General features: G+C 45.6%; 1 protein-coding gene and 1 long non-coding RNA gene across 2 annotated transcripts; one reads left to right on the top strand and one right to left on the bottom strand.

The window, feature by feature from the left end:
- Positions 1-6: 6 nt before the first annotated feature.
- On the bottom strand, positions 7-17,182 carry LOC122168752 (maternal embryonic leucine zipper kinase-like). Its single transcript, XM_042834310.1, has 5 exons — positions 17,020-17,182; positions 3,135-3,219; positions 2,564-2,678; positions 1,889-2,030; positions 7-1,225 (listed from the first exon to the last, which is right to left on the bottom strand). Exons 3-5 carry the CDS (start codon positions 2,675-2,677, stop codon positions 1,173-1,175), a joined length of 309 nt encoding a protein of 102 aa, XP_042690244.1. The 5' UTR covers position 2,678; positions 3,135-3,219; positions 17,020-17,182; the 3' UTR covers positions 7-1,172.
- Positions 9,860-11,000, top strand: LOC122168753. Its single transcript, XR_006171351.1, has 2 exons — positions 9,860-10,556; positions 10,962-11,000. It is a non-coding gene; the product is annotated as an uncharacterized LOC122168753 (long non-coding RNA).
- Positions 17,183-17,217: the final 35 nt, after the last annotated feature.

Raw genomic sequence — 17,217 nt, 5'->3', positions numbered from 1 at the left:
TTTTCACTGACTGCTAACAAGTTCCCATATCCCAGGTGGGAAATACTAGTTTGTATCTGTTAGAAAGGGCCTGGGGACTAGGAGGACAAGTGGTGAAAGACTACAAGATGAACGCAAGCCAGAAGTGTGTTCTGACAGGAAAAAAAAGCATAACAGGATAATTGGCTGCATTAAAAAGTAGCACAACCAGACCAGGACAAGTCACCCCTGCTTCACACTCACTGGACCACATTTACAATACTGTATTTAGTTTTTGACCAGGAAAGATAACAACCTGAAGCAAGTTTTGTGGATGGCCTCCAGTCAGTGCAGGGAGCTGAAGCTCCCACTCAGTGAAGAGAAACTGGGGAGAAAGATGTTTGTTCAGAGTGCAGAGGAACCTCATGGCAACTTCTAAACGCCCACAAGGGAGGGATGAAGACAGACTGAGAATCTGTACAGCAGGTCATGGTGGGAGAGTGACAGAAAACAGTCATTCATTGAAACAGCAGACTGGATATAAGGAAACAAAAACTTTTCAAGTATTGAACAGATTGCCCACAGAGAGCATGCAGCCTCATCCTTGGGAGAGGCTGAGGATGAAAACGAAAAAGCTCTGAGAAACTTGGTGTCAGGATTCTTGGAGCAGCAGGTTCAGGCACAAATCTCTAGAAGTCACCTCCATTCCAAGTTACTGTCTGAGCCTTTGAATCCATCAGCTTTTCAGCTGGAAGCCAGTTCCTTCCAAAAAGTATAGACAATGCTTTATTTTTCAGAGGGGAAATATTCTTTAGATCTAAGGATTTCATAAGATGCCTGGGAAAATGCTTGTGCTGTAATGATTTGCTTTACTTGGCGATATCAGCAACTTAAGAAATGCAAAGTTGTAATCTACTTGTGTAGAAAGACTCAAACCTTCCAGTATCTGATCTGTGCTTAAAGCCTTCAGTGACAGAAAACCCACTGGATGGAGCCAGAGGCATACATCTCATCCCACAGCCACTATTTGTTTAAAGGATCACTCTTCCTTGAGGCACAAAACTGGAGCAGTCTACATAACAGGCTGACACCACAAGGGCTCTCTCTAGATACAAACTGCAACAAAGGGCGTAAGGAAAGTGTAAAAACAACATTCGTATCATACCTGTGTCTCTGCTCCACTCCCATTAGGGCCTTGATGTTTTACTCCCCTTTCAGAGGAAAATATGGATATCTTTATCTTCAAGGATAACAAAATCCAGCTCAGCTGCAGAACGTGGTAAAGAATGGTAATAATTATCTCACATTTTCTGTAACGAAAGAGTTCTAAGCGCAAGATAATGAAGGGTGTCTGAGTTTCAGCTTGGATGGAATTGTTTTCTTCAGTGTCTGATATGATACTCCAGTTTTGCTCTACATTGCACACTGACACCTGTATTTACTGCTAGGCAGTGCTGCACAGAGCCAAAGTCATTCTCAGCTGAGAGCCCAAGGAAGTGAGAGGGAACAGAGTTAGGACAGCTGACTTAAACAGGCCAAAGGGAGATCCCATACAATATGACACGGTGTGGAAGGAGTTCTGAAGGGCATAGAAGTTCTTGTAAATCTCTTCTACTAGGAGCCTAACTGGACATTGATTGGTACGTGGTGAGCAATTGCTTTTGCATTCATCATAACTGTTATCCTTTTCCTTTCCTCTATCTCAGTAAATAATTTTATCTCAACCCATGAGTTCTACTTTGTGCTGTTTTCTCCCCCCTTCCATTATCTCCTGCATTTCACTGGAAAGGAGTGGATTGAGTGAAGTACTGCATGATGCTCAGGCACCTGCCAGGTTAAACCACAACAATGGGACAACTTTCTCTGCCAATGGAAAAATAAAAACACGTTCATTATTATTTATGAAAGATTGAATACAGTTCAGACTTACTGGTTTGAGGTCTCTGTGGGCATGACCCTGACTGGCAACATAAGCGACTGCTGAAACAGTGTCGAAAAAAGACTCCAGCTTCCTCCTCTGAAAGGTGGTCCTTAGAAACAATATAATCAAACAGCTTCCCTCCAGGACAATGCTTTAACGAGAAAGGTAAAGTTATCTGACAGTGTACTTAGAATGCATCAGAGAAAAACAAGCAACAGTGAGAGCACAGAAAGCACAGGACACCATTCCCCGTGCTCAGTCAGAGCAGTACAGAGTGCTCCAGTTATGCCATGGGCCAGCACTGTGGCATGCCACACAAGCTGAGAAATCTGACCCTTGCCTCCAATCTGGTAACTGAGGCATTGCACTCAGTGTCATGGGTGGCATAAATCACTCAGGAGATGGCAACAACGTGGGGGCTCTGGTGTCCTGCAGACCTTGCAGAGGCTACTTTAAAAAATTGAAGTGTAAGTTAGGAATTAAAACCAGAATGCTGATTAGTGGCTTTTACAAAAAGACAGAATATAGAACACTTTATTCTTAATTTTAAAACCAATGAATCTTGAACCCATTCACCATTGAGATATTTAAGAATCATTTCATTTCAGCTTCATTTTTATATTATTGTCTACTGCTAAAGATAAAAACAGTAGCCTTAAGCGTGGCAGGAACACTATTTCTTACCTCTAAGACCATGAATATTTTCTTTGATGTCTCTATTACATGATGCAATTGGCAAACATCTTGATGACTTAAGTTCTTCATGGCATCAATTTGTTTTAACACGAGGCAAGTCATCCTTAAGAGACCATAAAAGCAAGCTATGAAATTGCTAACTAATTTGGCATACCAGGTACCACATCTGACTGCTGTGTAACATAAGATGCCAAAGCCTGTATGTGACAGTACACAATTCAGCATCAACTCAGCAATGGCTGACATTACTCCCATAGGAATTCTAAAACACAGATCAGAGAAAGCTGAAATGTAAAATATCCAGTATTTTCATTAGCACTTTGTTAAAGTTGCTGTAATAATGTTGAACTCCCTCCATTTTACAGCCAGAGAGTATTGCCCTCTGAACAACAAGGAACAAGATTTGTGGTGTTCTGCTGAACTTTTTCCAACCCTACAGCATCCTTCACAAGGCAATGGCACTAGTAGGCTGCATTTCTATATACCACCTCCCTGTGTTCTCGAGAACTCCACAACTCCAACAGAAGGTGTTATCATATTTAAATATCTTTTGGCTTACCCCAAAGCAACTTTGTCCGTGATTTTTGTTGCAACTTTTTCACCAGTAAGAAGATGCCGTCCGAGTTTCACCTTTGCAAAACCACCTAAAATTCAAAACAAAAATGCTTAAAGTTGAGCGTGAATTCTTCTCTAATATAATGGTACAGAGAAAGCAGAGTACCTAGCATACATTGCGTGTAACGTTTTAATTAGAGGAAGAGGTGATCAGCATAATCAATTCCCAACTGGTTTCAAAATTCAATTTCAAGTTTATACACATGAAACCTGACATAAGGATCTTATAAGAGTCCTCCGAGTCCTTATAAGTCCTCCGAGCACCTGCAGTGAGGAAGAGCCAGCAGGGTTTACATCCTACTTAGGACACACTCTTAGAAGCAGAAGGGGCAGCTCCAGCACTGCCCATCTCCTCACCAAAGTGCATCCCATCTCACCTGGCAGTAACAAATCACACTGCATGGCTCTGACTTCTCTTATGCTAACAGTACAGAACACTGCTCCGAGCTTCATGCCGCAGAGCAGCAGCAGGGTTGGACTACAGCTTTAGAATCATAGAATCACAAGGTTGAAAACCACCTGCAAGATCATCTAGTTCCAACCGCCCTCCCATCACCGCTGCTACCACAAGCACTGAACCAGATCTCGCAGCTCCTCATCCAGACGCCTCTTGGACACTGCCAGGGATGGCGACCCCGCCACCTCTCTGGGCAGCCAGTAGCCTATCCTAATTCTGTTTCTCTCTCTGAGAGAAAAAGTTCTTCTTTATGCCTAACCTAAACCTCTTCTGGTACAACTTGGGGCCATTTCCTCGAGTCCTGTTTGTTGCCTGGGAGAAGAGGCCAAACCCCTCCTCATCACAAGGAGCTTCAGAAAGTTGTAGAGTGCAATGAGGCCTCCCCGGAGCCCCCTCTTCTCCAGACTGAACAATCCCAGCTCCCTCAGCTGCTGTTCATAAGACTTGTGCTCCAGACCCCTCACCAGTTTCGTTGTCCTTCTCGGGACACGTTCCAGGGCCTCAGTGTCTTTCTTGCAGTGAGGGGCCTAAAACCAAACACAATACTCAAGGCGTGGCCTCACCAGTGCTGAGTACAGGGGATGATCACCTCCCTGCTCCTGCTGGCCACGCTATTTCTAATGCAGGCCAGGAGGTCCCTGGCCCTCTTGGCCACCTGGGCACGCTGCTGGCTCGTGTTCAGCCAAGCAACCCCAGGCCCCTTTCCTCTTAACAGTCATCCAGCCACTCAGCCCCAAGCCTGTAACGCTGCATGGGAGTTATTGTGGCCAACGTGCAGGACCCGGCACTCGGCCTTGCTGAACCTCGTTAGGAAGCAGCGGGAGCCTCTCCCCATAGGGCTAAGCGGCCCAGCAGCGCTCTGTCCGTTAGCAGGGCCGTCTCAGCTTCGATCCCACCCCTCGTGCCTGTAACGAATCTTGAATAGCGTTATTTAATTACTATCCGGTAATTAAATTAATCAAACCAAGGGAATCAACTCCCAGCCAATCAGCTCAAAAAGCAATGGGACTGGTAGGCTGCATTTCTATATACCACCTACCTGTGTTCTTGAGAACAAGGTGCAGCCAGCACGAGGGAGGAAATGTGAGGTATTCCTTACAGTACAGGTATTTCTGGGAGAAAATGTCCTCTTGAGGAGTGTAAAGTAGTATTTTTGAGAGGAAATGTCAGGTATTTCTCAGAAAACTGCTATTTCTGGAGATAAGGACATACTTTGTTGGAAACTGACATTTATTAGAGAGAGAGTTGGTATTTTGGGAAAAAATGCCGAATTTTTATCAATAAGACTGCACTGGGTAAGGGACCTAAATCAAAAAGGCCAAATACAATGCGGTGCAACGTGTCACTATTAAACCCAGCAGGGCTGTATCACCATTAAAGGCAGCAGAGCTGTGCCAATGTGTCACTAATTAACCCAGCAGAGCTGTGCAATGTGCCACCATTAAACCTAGCAGAGCTGTGCCAATGTGTCCCCATTAAACCCAGAAGAGCTGTGCCACCATTAAACCCTACTCAAACTACTCAACCAAATGTACAGGCAAAGGCAACAAGCCCAAAGCACAGTATACTACTTCCAGCCATTCTAGCTCTGTATTCAGTTTCACTGCAACTATCCACACTCCTCCTCTTGCAACAGTGCCCTCCTGCAGAACCAAACCACATACAGAGAGAAGCAATCTTTGGACTTCACTTTTCAGCAGTGCTGTGGTAGCTCCACTACACTTAGCATGCCTTTAGCTTCTTCTGGATTACCCAGGTCCTTTGGCAGAAAAACTCTAGACACTGAAAAGCCATTCATGTATACTATTTGGGCTCTTTTCTTTCTAAGGACAGAGTGAAATCTCTATAGGCTGGATTTCAGAGCAACCGGGATTGTATTTCCAAAGAAATTTGAATGAGAAGGCAAAAGGAAAGGAGGTAAGAGCTTTTGCTTACTTAGCTATAACCAAGGATTATCAGAGCCTTGAATGCATTTTGTACCAGGAGTTCCACAATTAAATAACCTAAATGAATGTGTTATCTTCCATTATGGTGTGGACTGGTAGCTAACGTCAGGCTCAGCTACAGACATACAAAAAATGGCTTCTGAATACAGAAAGATACACATGGACATGGCATAAAGAATAGACTGGAAGTGAAAAACTTTCCATGCTGGAATATACACCTTTGCATGAACACTGGATGAACTGCATCCAGCAGATGCACAAAGCATGCTTACAGAGGCGAGATGCAGGTCCCATTTCATCCTTGCCAGCTGTAGCATTAATAACTTCCAGACCAGTGTCTACCACTGTCCAATTTACACTGAAGTTTGGTGCTTTCCCTGGTTAGCGTGCTTCTGCATTGCTAATACCTGAAAGAAGAGATTTAATGAATAAACAATAAACACTAACTGCTGGTCATCATTCTTACTAGGCTGCAAACTGCAAACAATTCTTTTTCTATGGGGACGTTCTCCTGCAGATTTTTCATCAAATAATGGAAATACTTCCATGCATATTTCATTCTCATCGTGATTAAAAATCCTCTCTCTCTCTGTCCTTCCTAGCTCGGCAGGTGAGCATCCGTGGAGCCACAAGAAACCAGGCTTCTCAGAGGAGGATTACGTAAAGATGAAGCAGAGCTCCACGTGGACAGTGGTATTAGCACCTTGCCCTGTTGGCCTGGCTTTGGCTGGGATAGCATTAATTTCCTTCAGAGCATCTGGCACTGCGATGTGTTTGGGAGTCAGGATGAAAATGGCACTGATAACACACCAACTTTTTATTTGCCGAGCAGTGCTGCGTCAAATCAAGGACAGTTCTGCTTCTGACACTGTTCTGCCAGTGAGGAGGCCAGGGGGCACAAGGAACTGGGACAGGACAAAACCAGGAGCTGACCTAAGCTGGCCAAAGGGACGTTCCATACCAAGGGTACCATGCTCAGCAATAAAAGCTGGAGCTGGCCCCAGGAGCTGCCCTCACTCCGTGTCCAGCAGGGCGCTGGTCAGCTGCTGGTGAGCAATTGCCTTCCTCACCTTTTTTTTTTCTCTTTTTAATTTCAACTTATTTCTTTCACATTAAACTGTCCTTTTCTCAGCCCAGGAATTCTCCCACATTTATCTTTTTCTTTTCCACCCTGCTGAGGGGCAGTGAGCGGGCAGCCAGGTGGTACTTAGCTGCCTGCTGGGTTAAATGACAGCACGCAAATCAGGAATACCTGGTCTGGTTTACAGGGCAAACCGATTCATGAGTTACTGACCTGCAAATAACCACGAAGAAGAAGAAATGTTGCTGGTGTCCTGCACAGGTAACCATTGCCCTCAAAGCCCATTCAGTAGCAATGCTAGCTGAGTTCCAGACAGAGCAGATCCAGCAAAGCCTCCCTAGCTGTAACCTCCCATCAATTCCCTTTCACTCTGCTGCTGTAAGAATTCAAGTAGCTAAGTGTATGTTTCACTATGTCTGCACTTTAAAACCAGTGCAGAGTGATGAACCCTCGTCATGTCCCAGCACAAACAATTACAAGTCAGCTAACAACTTGTAACTGCAATCTTACTTAAAGCAGTCAATCCTATTTAGAAGTGCCTACAATGTGCTTTTTCACTTTCCCTTGTAAAAAAATGGAGTTAGATCAGAGTGGTGGTATGAGATGACAGAATGCCTTGCAAACTAAGGCATGAAGGCATCCCCATTTCAGTAACTGTAGAGTATGCTTTGTTAAAATTACCATTATTTCTACATAAATACAACTGCCTTCAAAGGTAGTTCAATGCCGCTGCCGTTAATGTTTTACATGTTCAAATGCAAGCCTCAGTGCCTAAAAGAAGCTGGGAACCAGTAACACTTCTGTTTACTGATTAACCTCCCTCCTTACAGCTGTGAGAAGAGGAATGCTTCAGGGGGGTCTGACCTCACTCGGGTTCTCATCAGCAGAGGATGTCTCCCACGACAGCACTTCCTTCCCACTAACTGCACAGGGGCACGGTGCAACTGGCACACGCGCAGCCACAGATGCTGTGGGCATCCAACTTAGGCAGTGAGCCCCAAGCTCAGCATCCTATGCAGAAGGCCAAAACCAGCAGACCCTTGACTCTTTTCTCATAAATCCAGCTGTGCTTCAGCTGCCTCTCCACTTCACGTGCTCATTACTGCTGAAGATGCCCAGAAATGGCAATGTAGGACTCCAGTGTCACAGCCCAACTCCTGCACATCTCAGGAATGCTCTCAGCACATCCGCAGTGCTCTCAGGCAGCAGCCAGGGCCAGCAGCACAGCAAGTGGTTTGAGCTGCACTTAAGTTTAAGCACTGTGGAACGGCTGTGCAGCACGGTGGCCTCACACACATTACAGGGGTGGCAAAACTTCATATGTCTCAATTTCTTACGAGGAGGGGAGGAGAAAGGGGACAGGAGACAGGGGTGTTTGTGTTTTTCTGATAAATAAAAATCCCATTTTTACTTTAATAGAACTCTTTGAAACTCTATTTTGCACCTACTGAGTCTCTGCTAGGTCCTACATCTAAAATAATCTAGTAAACGTGTATGAATTCAACATTAGCATTGCGGCAAGATGCGTTTCTTGATGGTATTTGAAATACAATCTAACAAAGTTAAGTCAGCCTAAAGCAGATAAGCACAGGACTTGTTTATTGGCTCAGGTCTTATAGCACTTCTGGGTCCCACACCCACTTGTAGGATGCACAAATGCAAGTATGTGAGAGCTGTGAGGTCCTAGATCTAAAATTACAAACCAAATTCAGATAACCAGTTCCTCGCTTACTAAATGAACACTTAGAAATATTTAACTTTCTGATGCTGACGTGTTTTTATGCTTGGCTAATGCTGACCTGGTTACTGTCACCCACAGACAGTTAACCAAGTAAACAATAAACAGTCCCACCCTCCCACATTTGCTTAAAATAGGAGTTGAAAAAATGGAATTGGAATGACAGTTTCCTTTGTTAGTATTTTCCAGTTTTCTTCAGGTGAGATTGTCACAACTTCTGCTGTCCATTCTGAGTGGTTGCCAAAAAATCCATGCATCGAGTCGCATGAAAACTGGAGTGGATCAGGCACAACACAACTGCTTCTGTGCCATTGAAGACCAAACACTGCAGAGCAATCAAACCCTACTGCTCCACAAGTCACACAATGGAAGGTCTACACCTAAAAGAACTATTAATTGAGAGCAGAAACAAAAGGAATCTAAACTCTGACTTTCCATAAGCGTGTAAATTCAGGCTTGTTTTATGAAGCTGACGTGAAACAGTCATTTGCTTAAAGCACCACATACTGGAGAACCAGTACTGAGGCAAGAGAGGTTACAAATGGCTACCACATGAGAAATGAGTCAGTCACATTTTTAATTTAACTTAAAAATATCTGTACTATTACTTTTGCTTGTTTCATGTGCCACTGAACAAGCACGGTGATCGGATACCGTACAGTCAGTACTGCAAAAAATGCCTTTTGCTCCTTTTCTTATTACTGTGAAAGAGCATCATTTCCATTTAAAAAACAAAATGCTGCCCTACATTTTCCTTTAGTGAGTGATTCTCTCCCCAGACCAACACGTCCAGAGTGTGAGCAACTCTTTCAGCAAACACTGAAGACAACTTGCATTTCTCTACCACTTTGCTCATGCACAGTTGAGGCTCTATAGAAGGGATTTTCAGATAAAGAAGGCACTGAACATAACATCCATCATGCAGGGTGTTTCAGCAGCAGTTACACAATTGCATTTCTTAGGTTATTCTGATGTCATAACAAACAAAAATGACTCTGAATTTCAAGTACACTTAAATGACACCTTGGCAAGCAGCACTTATCTGCACGAGCCCTGGAAAAGTGCCCAAGGAGTCTCTGAAAGCGGATCAGCGGCAGCATGAACAGAAACTGAGGCTGCAAAAGCAAAGCACCTGACAGTCATTTAGGTGGATCATATCTTCTCTCTCAAGAGCTGAACATGAACGCAGCACAATCAACTGAAATAGTCACGGGAGGGAAAGACAGGATAGAAAGTAAAATATTTCATTCTCCTCTGAAAAGTGTGACAACTACCATATTTTAGAGAACATCGCTCTGAACTTCTAATATTCTTATAATAAGCAAAATCAAAGGTCACCACTTCTTTAGGCCAGCATTTACATACCGGCAAAGCCTGACAGAGCTCACACCAAGCTTCATCCAAGGGAGGTAAAGGGCTAAAAACACCAAAGTGAAAGAGATGTGAAATAAGCGACTCAAACAGGAGATGTGTAGCTACACGTAGGCCCCACTTGAATCCAACATCACAGATCAGAAAGCTAGCTTTCAAGACTATTCCAGTGCAAGGAAATCCATCAGACCAATTCTTGTGAGCGTCTCCTCTCCAGCAAGCTTCCTGCACATGCTGAGGCATGCATTTTCATGAAGCTCAACAGCTGAGAGTTGAGGTTCAACACTTCTGAACTCTCTCTGCTGCCCAGGCAGCTCTGGCTGAGCTGTTCAAACAGAGGATGCTGTGTCACCACAGACAGATGATAACACTACTTCAGAACAAAAGGTTTGTACAAAGCCGAGGTGCCCTGCTTGAAGAATTGCTTAAAGTTCCCAGACTGCTAATCAGATACCAGCAACACTGCACACATCAGCTGTTAGGTCAGTACAGCAATAGAATGTTTGGAACCGTGCACACTGTCTCTATTACCCGCTTGCTACTCTAAAGGTATACACATCACTTAACATTACAGTACATTCCAGTTCAGGAAATCCTTATGAAATAAATACATGACAAGCTCCCTATGTTCATTTTTGAAATCCATGTCAAACTTTAAACATGCTTTAAAATACTGATCTTTTCTTTTTTCTTTTTCTTTTTTCCCTGGAAAACAAACAGACGTGACAGAAGCCTGGCTCTACAGAACAACGCAATGCACGCAGTGACAGCAAGTATAAGAGATTTCAGTTTTAAAGCTTGCACAACATTACTGTAATTAGCTTTTCTAGATTTTCTTTAAGACACTTCAGAACTTTCCTTTTAAATTGTTTAAATCATTACTTTATTAAATTACTTCAAATACTCTCAGCCCCACTAGAGTCTAGAATCTGAGTGGTGCTAAAGAATAATGCTTGAAGTTTCAATGGCAGCTGCTGGTTACTTGCCAGGGTTGGCTGTTTAGCTGTCTGTCAGCTAATACTTAAAAAGATATAAAAATATTTCTCAGGCACATTCCAGCAGGCTCTAAATGCAGCATTTGTGCATCAACTATGAAGTGAAATGAACATACTGTGACAGCTAGGTCATGCAAACAAGTTGGGTGCCGTGCTAACTAAAGCTAATTCTGCAACCAACAGAGATGGGCAACGAAATAAAATACAGTCAGTGACACCTGAGATCGTCTCTTCATCCACTTTTAGCTGGGCATTGGCCTAAAGATTGTGAGCCAAATATTTTCATCTCGGAAAACTGATAAATGACGTAGCTGTTCAATAACTACCTGCAATGGTAAGAGAAGTGAAAGTGAGAGCTAACGCACTGTCCACAGACGACAAGAGCTTTCATGAAGCCAGGGCCTTCCACTTGCCTCACCTGCTGCTAAGGCACACTGCAGATGGCAGTGACGCCAAAGTGCCTTCAGTTCATTCCGTGGCTTTTTGGGCATCTTTTAACTCACCACCGGTTCTTGCTATGGAATCTCTGTCTGTGTATCCCTACTGGGTTTACACCGTATCTTCTGTGCTGTGACCAGAAACCAGTTTACTCACAAGACGTATTTCCAAGGCTGTGAGAACTGCAGAATCACAATGCTACTGGAACAGACTTAGTTACCAGTACGGCTCTCTCCATTGGATACTTGCCACTCAGTAAAGGTCTGCTGAGTGTATAAAGAGGTGGTAGATCTTCCACCTCTGCTGTCCTCTGCTATGCGGCTCTGGATAGGTGATCCCCATGATATAAACTCTCCAAGATGATGCTAGAGAAGTAAATTGGCTCCACAGAGAGGCTAAGGAAGGCTCCTTGAATACCCAGTACGTTCCACCTAAGAGTAAAGGGAAAAAACAAAACAAAACACGTTCTTTTTAATGGAACAAGTAACATCTGCCAGACACAACATCACGATGGATTTTCAGACTTGCACAGAATCACAGAATGGCTTGGGCTGAAAGGGACCGCAAGGGCCGTCTGTTCCACTCCTCTGCCACAGGCACAGCAGCCACAAACCTCCAGGTCTGGTGCTAGACCAGATTGCCAGGGCCCCATCCAACCTGGCCCTGAACACCTCCAGGGACACAGCATCCACAGCCTCTCTGGGCCGTGTTCCAGCGGCTGTTCCAGCACCTCAGCTCTCTCTCTGCACAGAACTTCCCTCTGACATCCAGTTTAAAACTTCCCTCCTTGAGCTTAGAACCATTCCCCCTTGTCCCATCACTGTCTACCCTTGTGAAAAGTTGCTCACCTCCTGTTTAAATACTGGAAGACAGCAATCAGGTCTGCCCACAGCCTTCTCTTCTCCAGGCTGAACAAGCCCAGCTGCCTCTGCCTGTCTTCATAGGGGGGTGCTCCAGCTCTCTAACCATCTTCGTGCCCTCCTCTGGACCCTCTTTAACAGCTCCAACCTCTCCTATACTGAGGGCCCTAGACCTGGATGCAGTTCTCCAGACGTGGCTTCACGAGGGCACAGCAGAGACAATCACCTCCCCGTCCCTGCTGGCCACCCCTCCTCTGATGAAGCCCAGGAAACCATCGGCCCTCTGAGCTGCAAGAGCACGCTGCTGGCCCACGTTCAGTTTTCCATTCACCAGGACCCCCAGGTCCTTCCCCACAGGACTTTCAACCCTTCCTCTCTTGCACAGAACACGGCCACGGTAACACGGCTACGACACCTGACAGAACTGCAGAGATCAGCTCAGACCAATCCTGAGCGAGGCAACCAAGGTCTGCTGGCAGCATCCTCTTCAGGAGCAAATTCCATTTCCGTGTTTCCCTGCTAACACGCCTGCTGATTCATTTTGCAGCTGCAGCCTAATGCAAGAGATGAATAGGATCATTCAATCAGAGCAAGCCAAACTGTAGCATCAACAGTAAGAAAAACTTCTCCAAAAGAGTGGCTGGGCACTGGAACAGGCTTTCCAGGGAGCTGGAGTCACCATCCCCAGAGGTATTCAAGAAATGTCTAGATGTGGTACCCAGGAACATGGTTTAGTGGGCTGCACTGGTGGCAGGCGGACAGTTGGACTAGATGATCTCAGAGATCTTGTCCAACCTCAGTGACCCTGTGATTCTATGACCCTCAGTCAAGCAGTAGCCGGTGCCTCCAAGACACCTGGCAGCGGACAAACATTCATCCCACAGGGCAGGGATCGTGTCTGCAAGACCTCAGAACCTCATCGCTGTACGGGAAAGTTCAGTCTTTAAATCCTAACCAAACTGTCCGCATCCTGCTGCCAAAGAGGATATTTGTACTCGGCTGCAGTGCTCATGGGTAGATGAAAGCAGTCTCCACGCACACGTACTCTTGGCCTACTTCAGCTGTTCCACAGATTCCAAGCAAAAATCCCTGTCTGCATAATTGTGATCCACACTGGACCAAGTCTAGCATGCATAGGAGCAAAATACTGGAGTTTTTTGTGTCTGTTGATCCGATCAGGTTTTAGCTCCCAGGCTGTTTGTGACCATCGTATGAAACACTTCAAAACCTCAGTGTCCTGTAGAGTACTTCCACTGCACTCTCTTCTGAGGTACACTTGCAAACAATTTGGCACTATTAGAATTGTTTATCTGAGCACAACAGCAACACCCAGACAACTGGATACACCAGCAGAAGGCAAGTTTGTTGTGGTGTTTAATAAAAAACCTAAAAATAAAAGCAGTAAAAATAAAAATAAATACAGCATAACAGAAGTTCATCTGCTCATATAGACTGGTTGTCCTTAACAAAATGTACATCCTAACCTGTCTCACAAGGTGCCCCTAAGAAAAGAGGACTCTGTTAACAGTGTACCTTGTACCTCGTCCTGGGAGGGCAGGGCTACACACCATCATCAGTTCAGCTGGTAACTGCATAACACAACTGTTCTGTTACTTGGAAAAATGGAACTACACATTTTGGCTTGCAAAATGTTGGAAACAGAATAGAGCAAAAATTGTACCCCAATGAAACAATTTATTTGCATATCTTTACTGAGGATGAAAATGGAAGAAGTGTGCATTAGCATTAAAACAGTTTGCCCTGATGTATGAATAAAAATACTGCACTAACAAAAAATAAGGTACATGCATTACATTGAATAAAGACCTATTTTTTGTGATGGTGAAAATGCAAAAAACAGGCAAACATAAGATTAAATGCATCAAGAGAAAACTATTCCTTCCTAGACACCCTTCTGTGGCTCTTGCCATGACTAGAATTTCCTAAGCACAGAGGGACCACAGAGGTACCAACTGCAGTAATGTCCTGACATCGGCAGTGTTATCTGCAAGCAGCATAGGGAAGCATATGGACTACTGACACAGGCAGATAATGTTATGGAAGAAACATCTGGAAAAAGTTCAAGCGTAAGCATTGCAAATTAGGCTCCTACAGTTGCATCTGAAGCTTTCAGACATACAGTTTAAGCCCCTTTTGGTTAGGCATATCAGGTTTTATTTTTCTTGAGCAGTACTTGAGTGATGGAGAGACATTTTTAAAGGCCAGAGTACACCTCTGGCTCCCTAAACCAAACTTGTGCCAGATCCTTTGCCTGGCTTCCATGTTCAGTATTTCTAGAGCACGTGTTCTGTTGCTTCCTCCCACCTCCCACACTCAGCCATCTTGGCTGGCACAGAAAATGACAGCTGAAGCTCCAATCTTTCCAAGTCTGAGGGCGAAAACGAGAGGAGGAGTTTGGACACTCAGACAGCTCACGCAAGGCGAACTACACAAACCTGCACTACAGCTGCTGTCCTGCAGTAACTGAGGCCCGTGCCTCTGGCTTTGCTGCAATGAGCTTCACTTCTACCACTTCGCTGTGTGCCTGCTGCACTCAGAGCAACTGGCTTGCTGCAAGCACAAGGCTTGCAGAAAACATTCCAATGTCCAAAGCCTTAAGCTCTTAAAATGTACCGGCTGGGGTTGGATGACGGCTGAGTTCATAACATTTGCTTTAAATTTCAACTGTGTCAGTGAAATAACATGCAGTCATCCAGAGAAATACATCATTCTTCGAGAAACTGGCAGTGACTCAGATAAACGCAAAACTTAAAACAAGTTCTGCACATTGCAACAGCGGCAGAAAGGAAGGAGCACAGAGACTTCCTTGTTCCTATTTAGGCTGAGCCTCTTTCTGGCCAACAAGAATTCCTCGCTCCCATTAGTACATACACTAAAACCTCCTCTACAGACAGACACGGCCTGAGAACAAGCCACACCAACACGATGCGTCCATTTCCAAAAGGCCACAGGCCTACTGAAACCTGACATCTAAAACTGACCTGTGCCAGTTCACAAGCAGGACTTGTCAGAACATCTGTCAGCAAAAGCTGCCAATTCAGTACTACATTTCACTGAGACCACAATTTCTTTTGAAGTGAACGGACTAAATTCTGTATGGGTTCACTCTAAACCATGAGGTGCAGAGCACAGAGTGCAAGATTTATTACAAAAAATGCTAATAAATTCAGGTTTTCTACCAAGCAGTGAAACACCTAAAAATACAATTTTTCCTTCACATATCAGTCGCATGAGAAAAAGGTTGAGTAACTGAAGCTGCATAAATCAAGCCTGCAAACTCAAATCTTCCAGTGCTCACGCTCAATTTCTAACACAGAAAGGAACCTTGCCATGGCAGCCCCACACGGCAGCCCCGCAGCATGCAGATCCTGGCCATGGAACAGTGCTCAGGTACGGCAGTTTGATGGCTTGAGAAAGGGGTAATGGAAGAAAATTCTCCACCACAAATTCAGTAGCTTAAATCTCTTCCGCAGCAGACATGGGCAAAAGTACAAAACTTCCACATAAAATGACTGAATCCTGGGTCCAAATCTGACTGGGCAGACCAGAGTGAAGCAGGCCCAGGCAATGCCTTTTCTCAACATCAAAATAGGAAAATAGCACCACATTTGCAATTAAAAAAAAAAAAAAAAAAGCAACAAAGCACAAGATTAAGCAGCAAATGGCTGCTGCTGCGTTATGTCAGTGGAAATACTGACATGTCTACAGGCTCACAGATGAGTTTCATGGAAGAGGAGAGCCTCAGGGCAAAGAGACATCCTCCCACGTAAAACGCTTTGCAGGAAAAGGTTGCCTATCCGAGCATAAAAGATAAGCCCTCTGTGGCATATCCTGATGATATGCACTCCTATGATATTCTGAATGTTCTGATTTTAAGTTACCATAAGAAATCAAGAGATCTTCTTTCACAAGCTTTATACAATTTCAAGCTATATGGACATTCTAAATACCAGCTTCTATGCTGACACAAAGCACAAGCCACAAGACTTAGTTCCAGGCTGCCAACACTTACACAGAGCTGTCTCTATTTGAGTTGACTGTCTCAACCTTGGTACAGATAGTGGTGATTGATTCAGTATCCAAGTGAGGCCGTTTTTATTTGCCTGAGCAGCTCTCCATTAACGAGATGGCTGGCAAGTGCAAGGGAAGCCAGGGCACCTTGTGCAGACAGGGACACCCACAGCCGGGCAGCACGAGATACCCCTGCACCTTTTCTCTGCAGTTCCAGAAATGACGCACAGCACAAGGGAAGGAAACCCGACGTGGTGCCACTAAGCTCAAAGCATTGTTTACTTGTCCTAAACTGACTCTCTGCACTTCTGAGCAGCCTTTTGGGGCACAGAAGTTCCTTCAGACAGTCATTGAGCACTTTGTTGCTCTACCAACAATTCTGAACCCACAGCACCTCAAACCCCTTCAAGAGCCCCCAGCTACTGCCCTGCGCCCTCCAGTTCTCCCTGCTGCCCCGTAAGAACCCCAGGATGCCAGCAGCACCTCGTGCCTTAGGATGCCCGTCGGATTTCACAAGCATGCACTCATCTCCTGCATCGTGATCTCTGGCAAAAATATCCAACGGCGCTGACCCGAGCCGGGGGCTCAGCGGTGACAAACCTGCTGCGCTGCAGCGTGTGCCCAGTGCCTCCGGTCCCGCTGCTGGGCACCGCCGGGCGCAGCCGGGCTCCGTCCTCTCCGCGCCTCCCTGCACGGACCGATGGCCGCGCCCGGGATCCCCCCGAGCCTCCTCTTCTGCAGGCTGAGCCGCCCCAGCTCTCCCGGAATCCCACCCCAACCATTTCCCACGCGGTGCCGAGGAGGGGAGGGGATGCGGGGGAGGAACGGGCCGGCGCTCGCAGTGCTACGACACGGCCGTTTGCGCCGCCCCGTCCTTACCCGGCGGAGAGCATGGGGACGGGGTGGCTTACCGGAGCTGCAGAAACGACCGCGGGCAGAAGCGCCCAGAAACGAACGGGAAACGTTTAACCGACGAACGCACAGAGCGACAGAGAAACGACCACGTTCCCAGCCGGCTCCCGGCCTCACGGCGACTCCGGAGGACGGCTCGGTGCCGACGGGGGACGGACAGACGGGCCCCCGCGCCGCCTTCCCCTGAGCGCCCGGCG

Source organism: Centrocercus urophasianus, unplaced genomic scaffold (genome assembly GCF_019232065.1).
Source record: "Centrocercus urophasianus isolate 14NV4802_14NV808 unplaced genomic scaffold, USGS_Curo_1.0 seq_453, whole genome shotgun sequence".
NCBI lineage: Eukaryota > Metazoa > Chordata > Aves > Galliformes > Phasianidae > Centrocercus > Centrocercus urophasianus.
The sequence above is the reverse complement of the archived record's forward strand: the minus strand, read 5'-3'. Positions and strand labels throughout refer to the sequence as shown.

What these genes read in the sequence shown, in the direction of transcription:
- LOC122168752 (XM_042834310.1), bottom strand. Translation starts at nt 2,677, where the DNA reads ATGACTTGCCTCGTGTTAAAACAAATTGATGCCATGAAGAACTTAAGT. An exon ending in AAATATTCATGGTCTTAGAG is followed by an intron (nt 2,031 to 2,563) that starts GTAAGAAATAGT and finishes TTCTCGTTAAAG; the next exon opens with CATTGTCCTGGAGGGAAGCT. An exon ending in CCCACAGAGACCTCAAACCA is followed by an intron (nt 1,226 to 1,888) that starts GTAAGTCTGAAC and finishes CACGTTCTGCAG; the next exon opens with CTGAGCTGGATTTTGTTATC.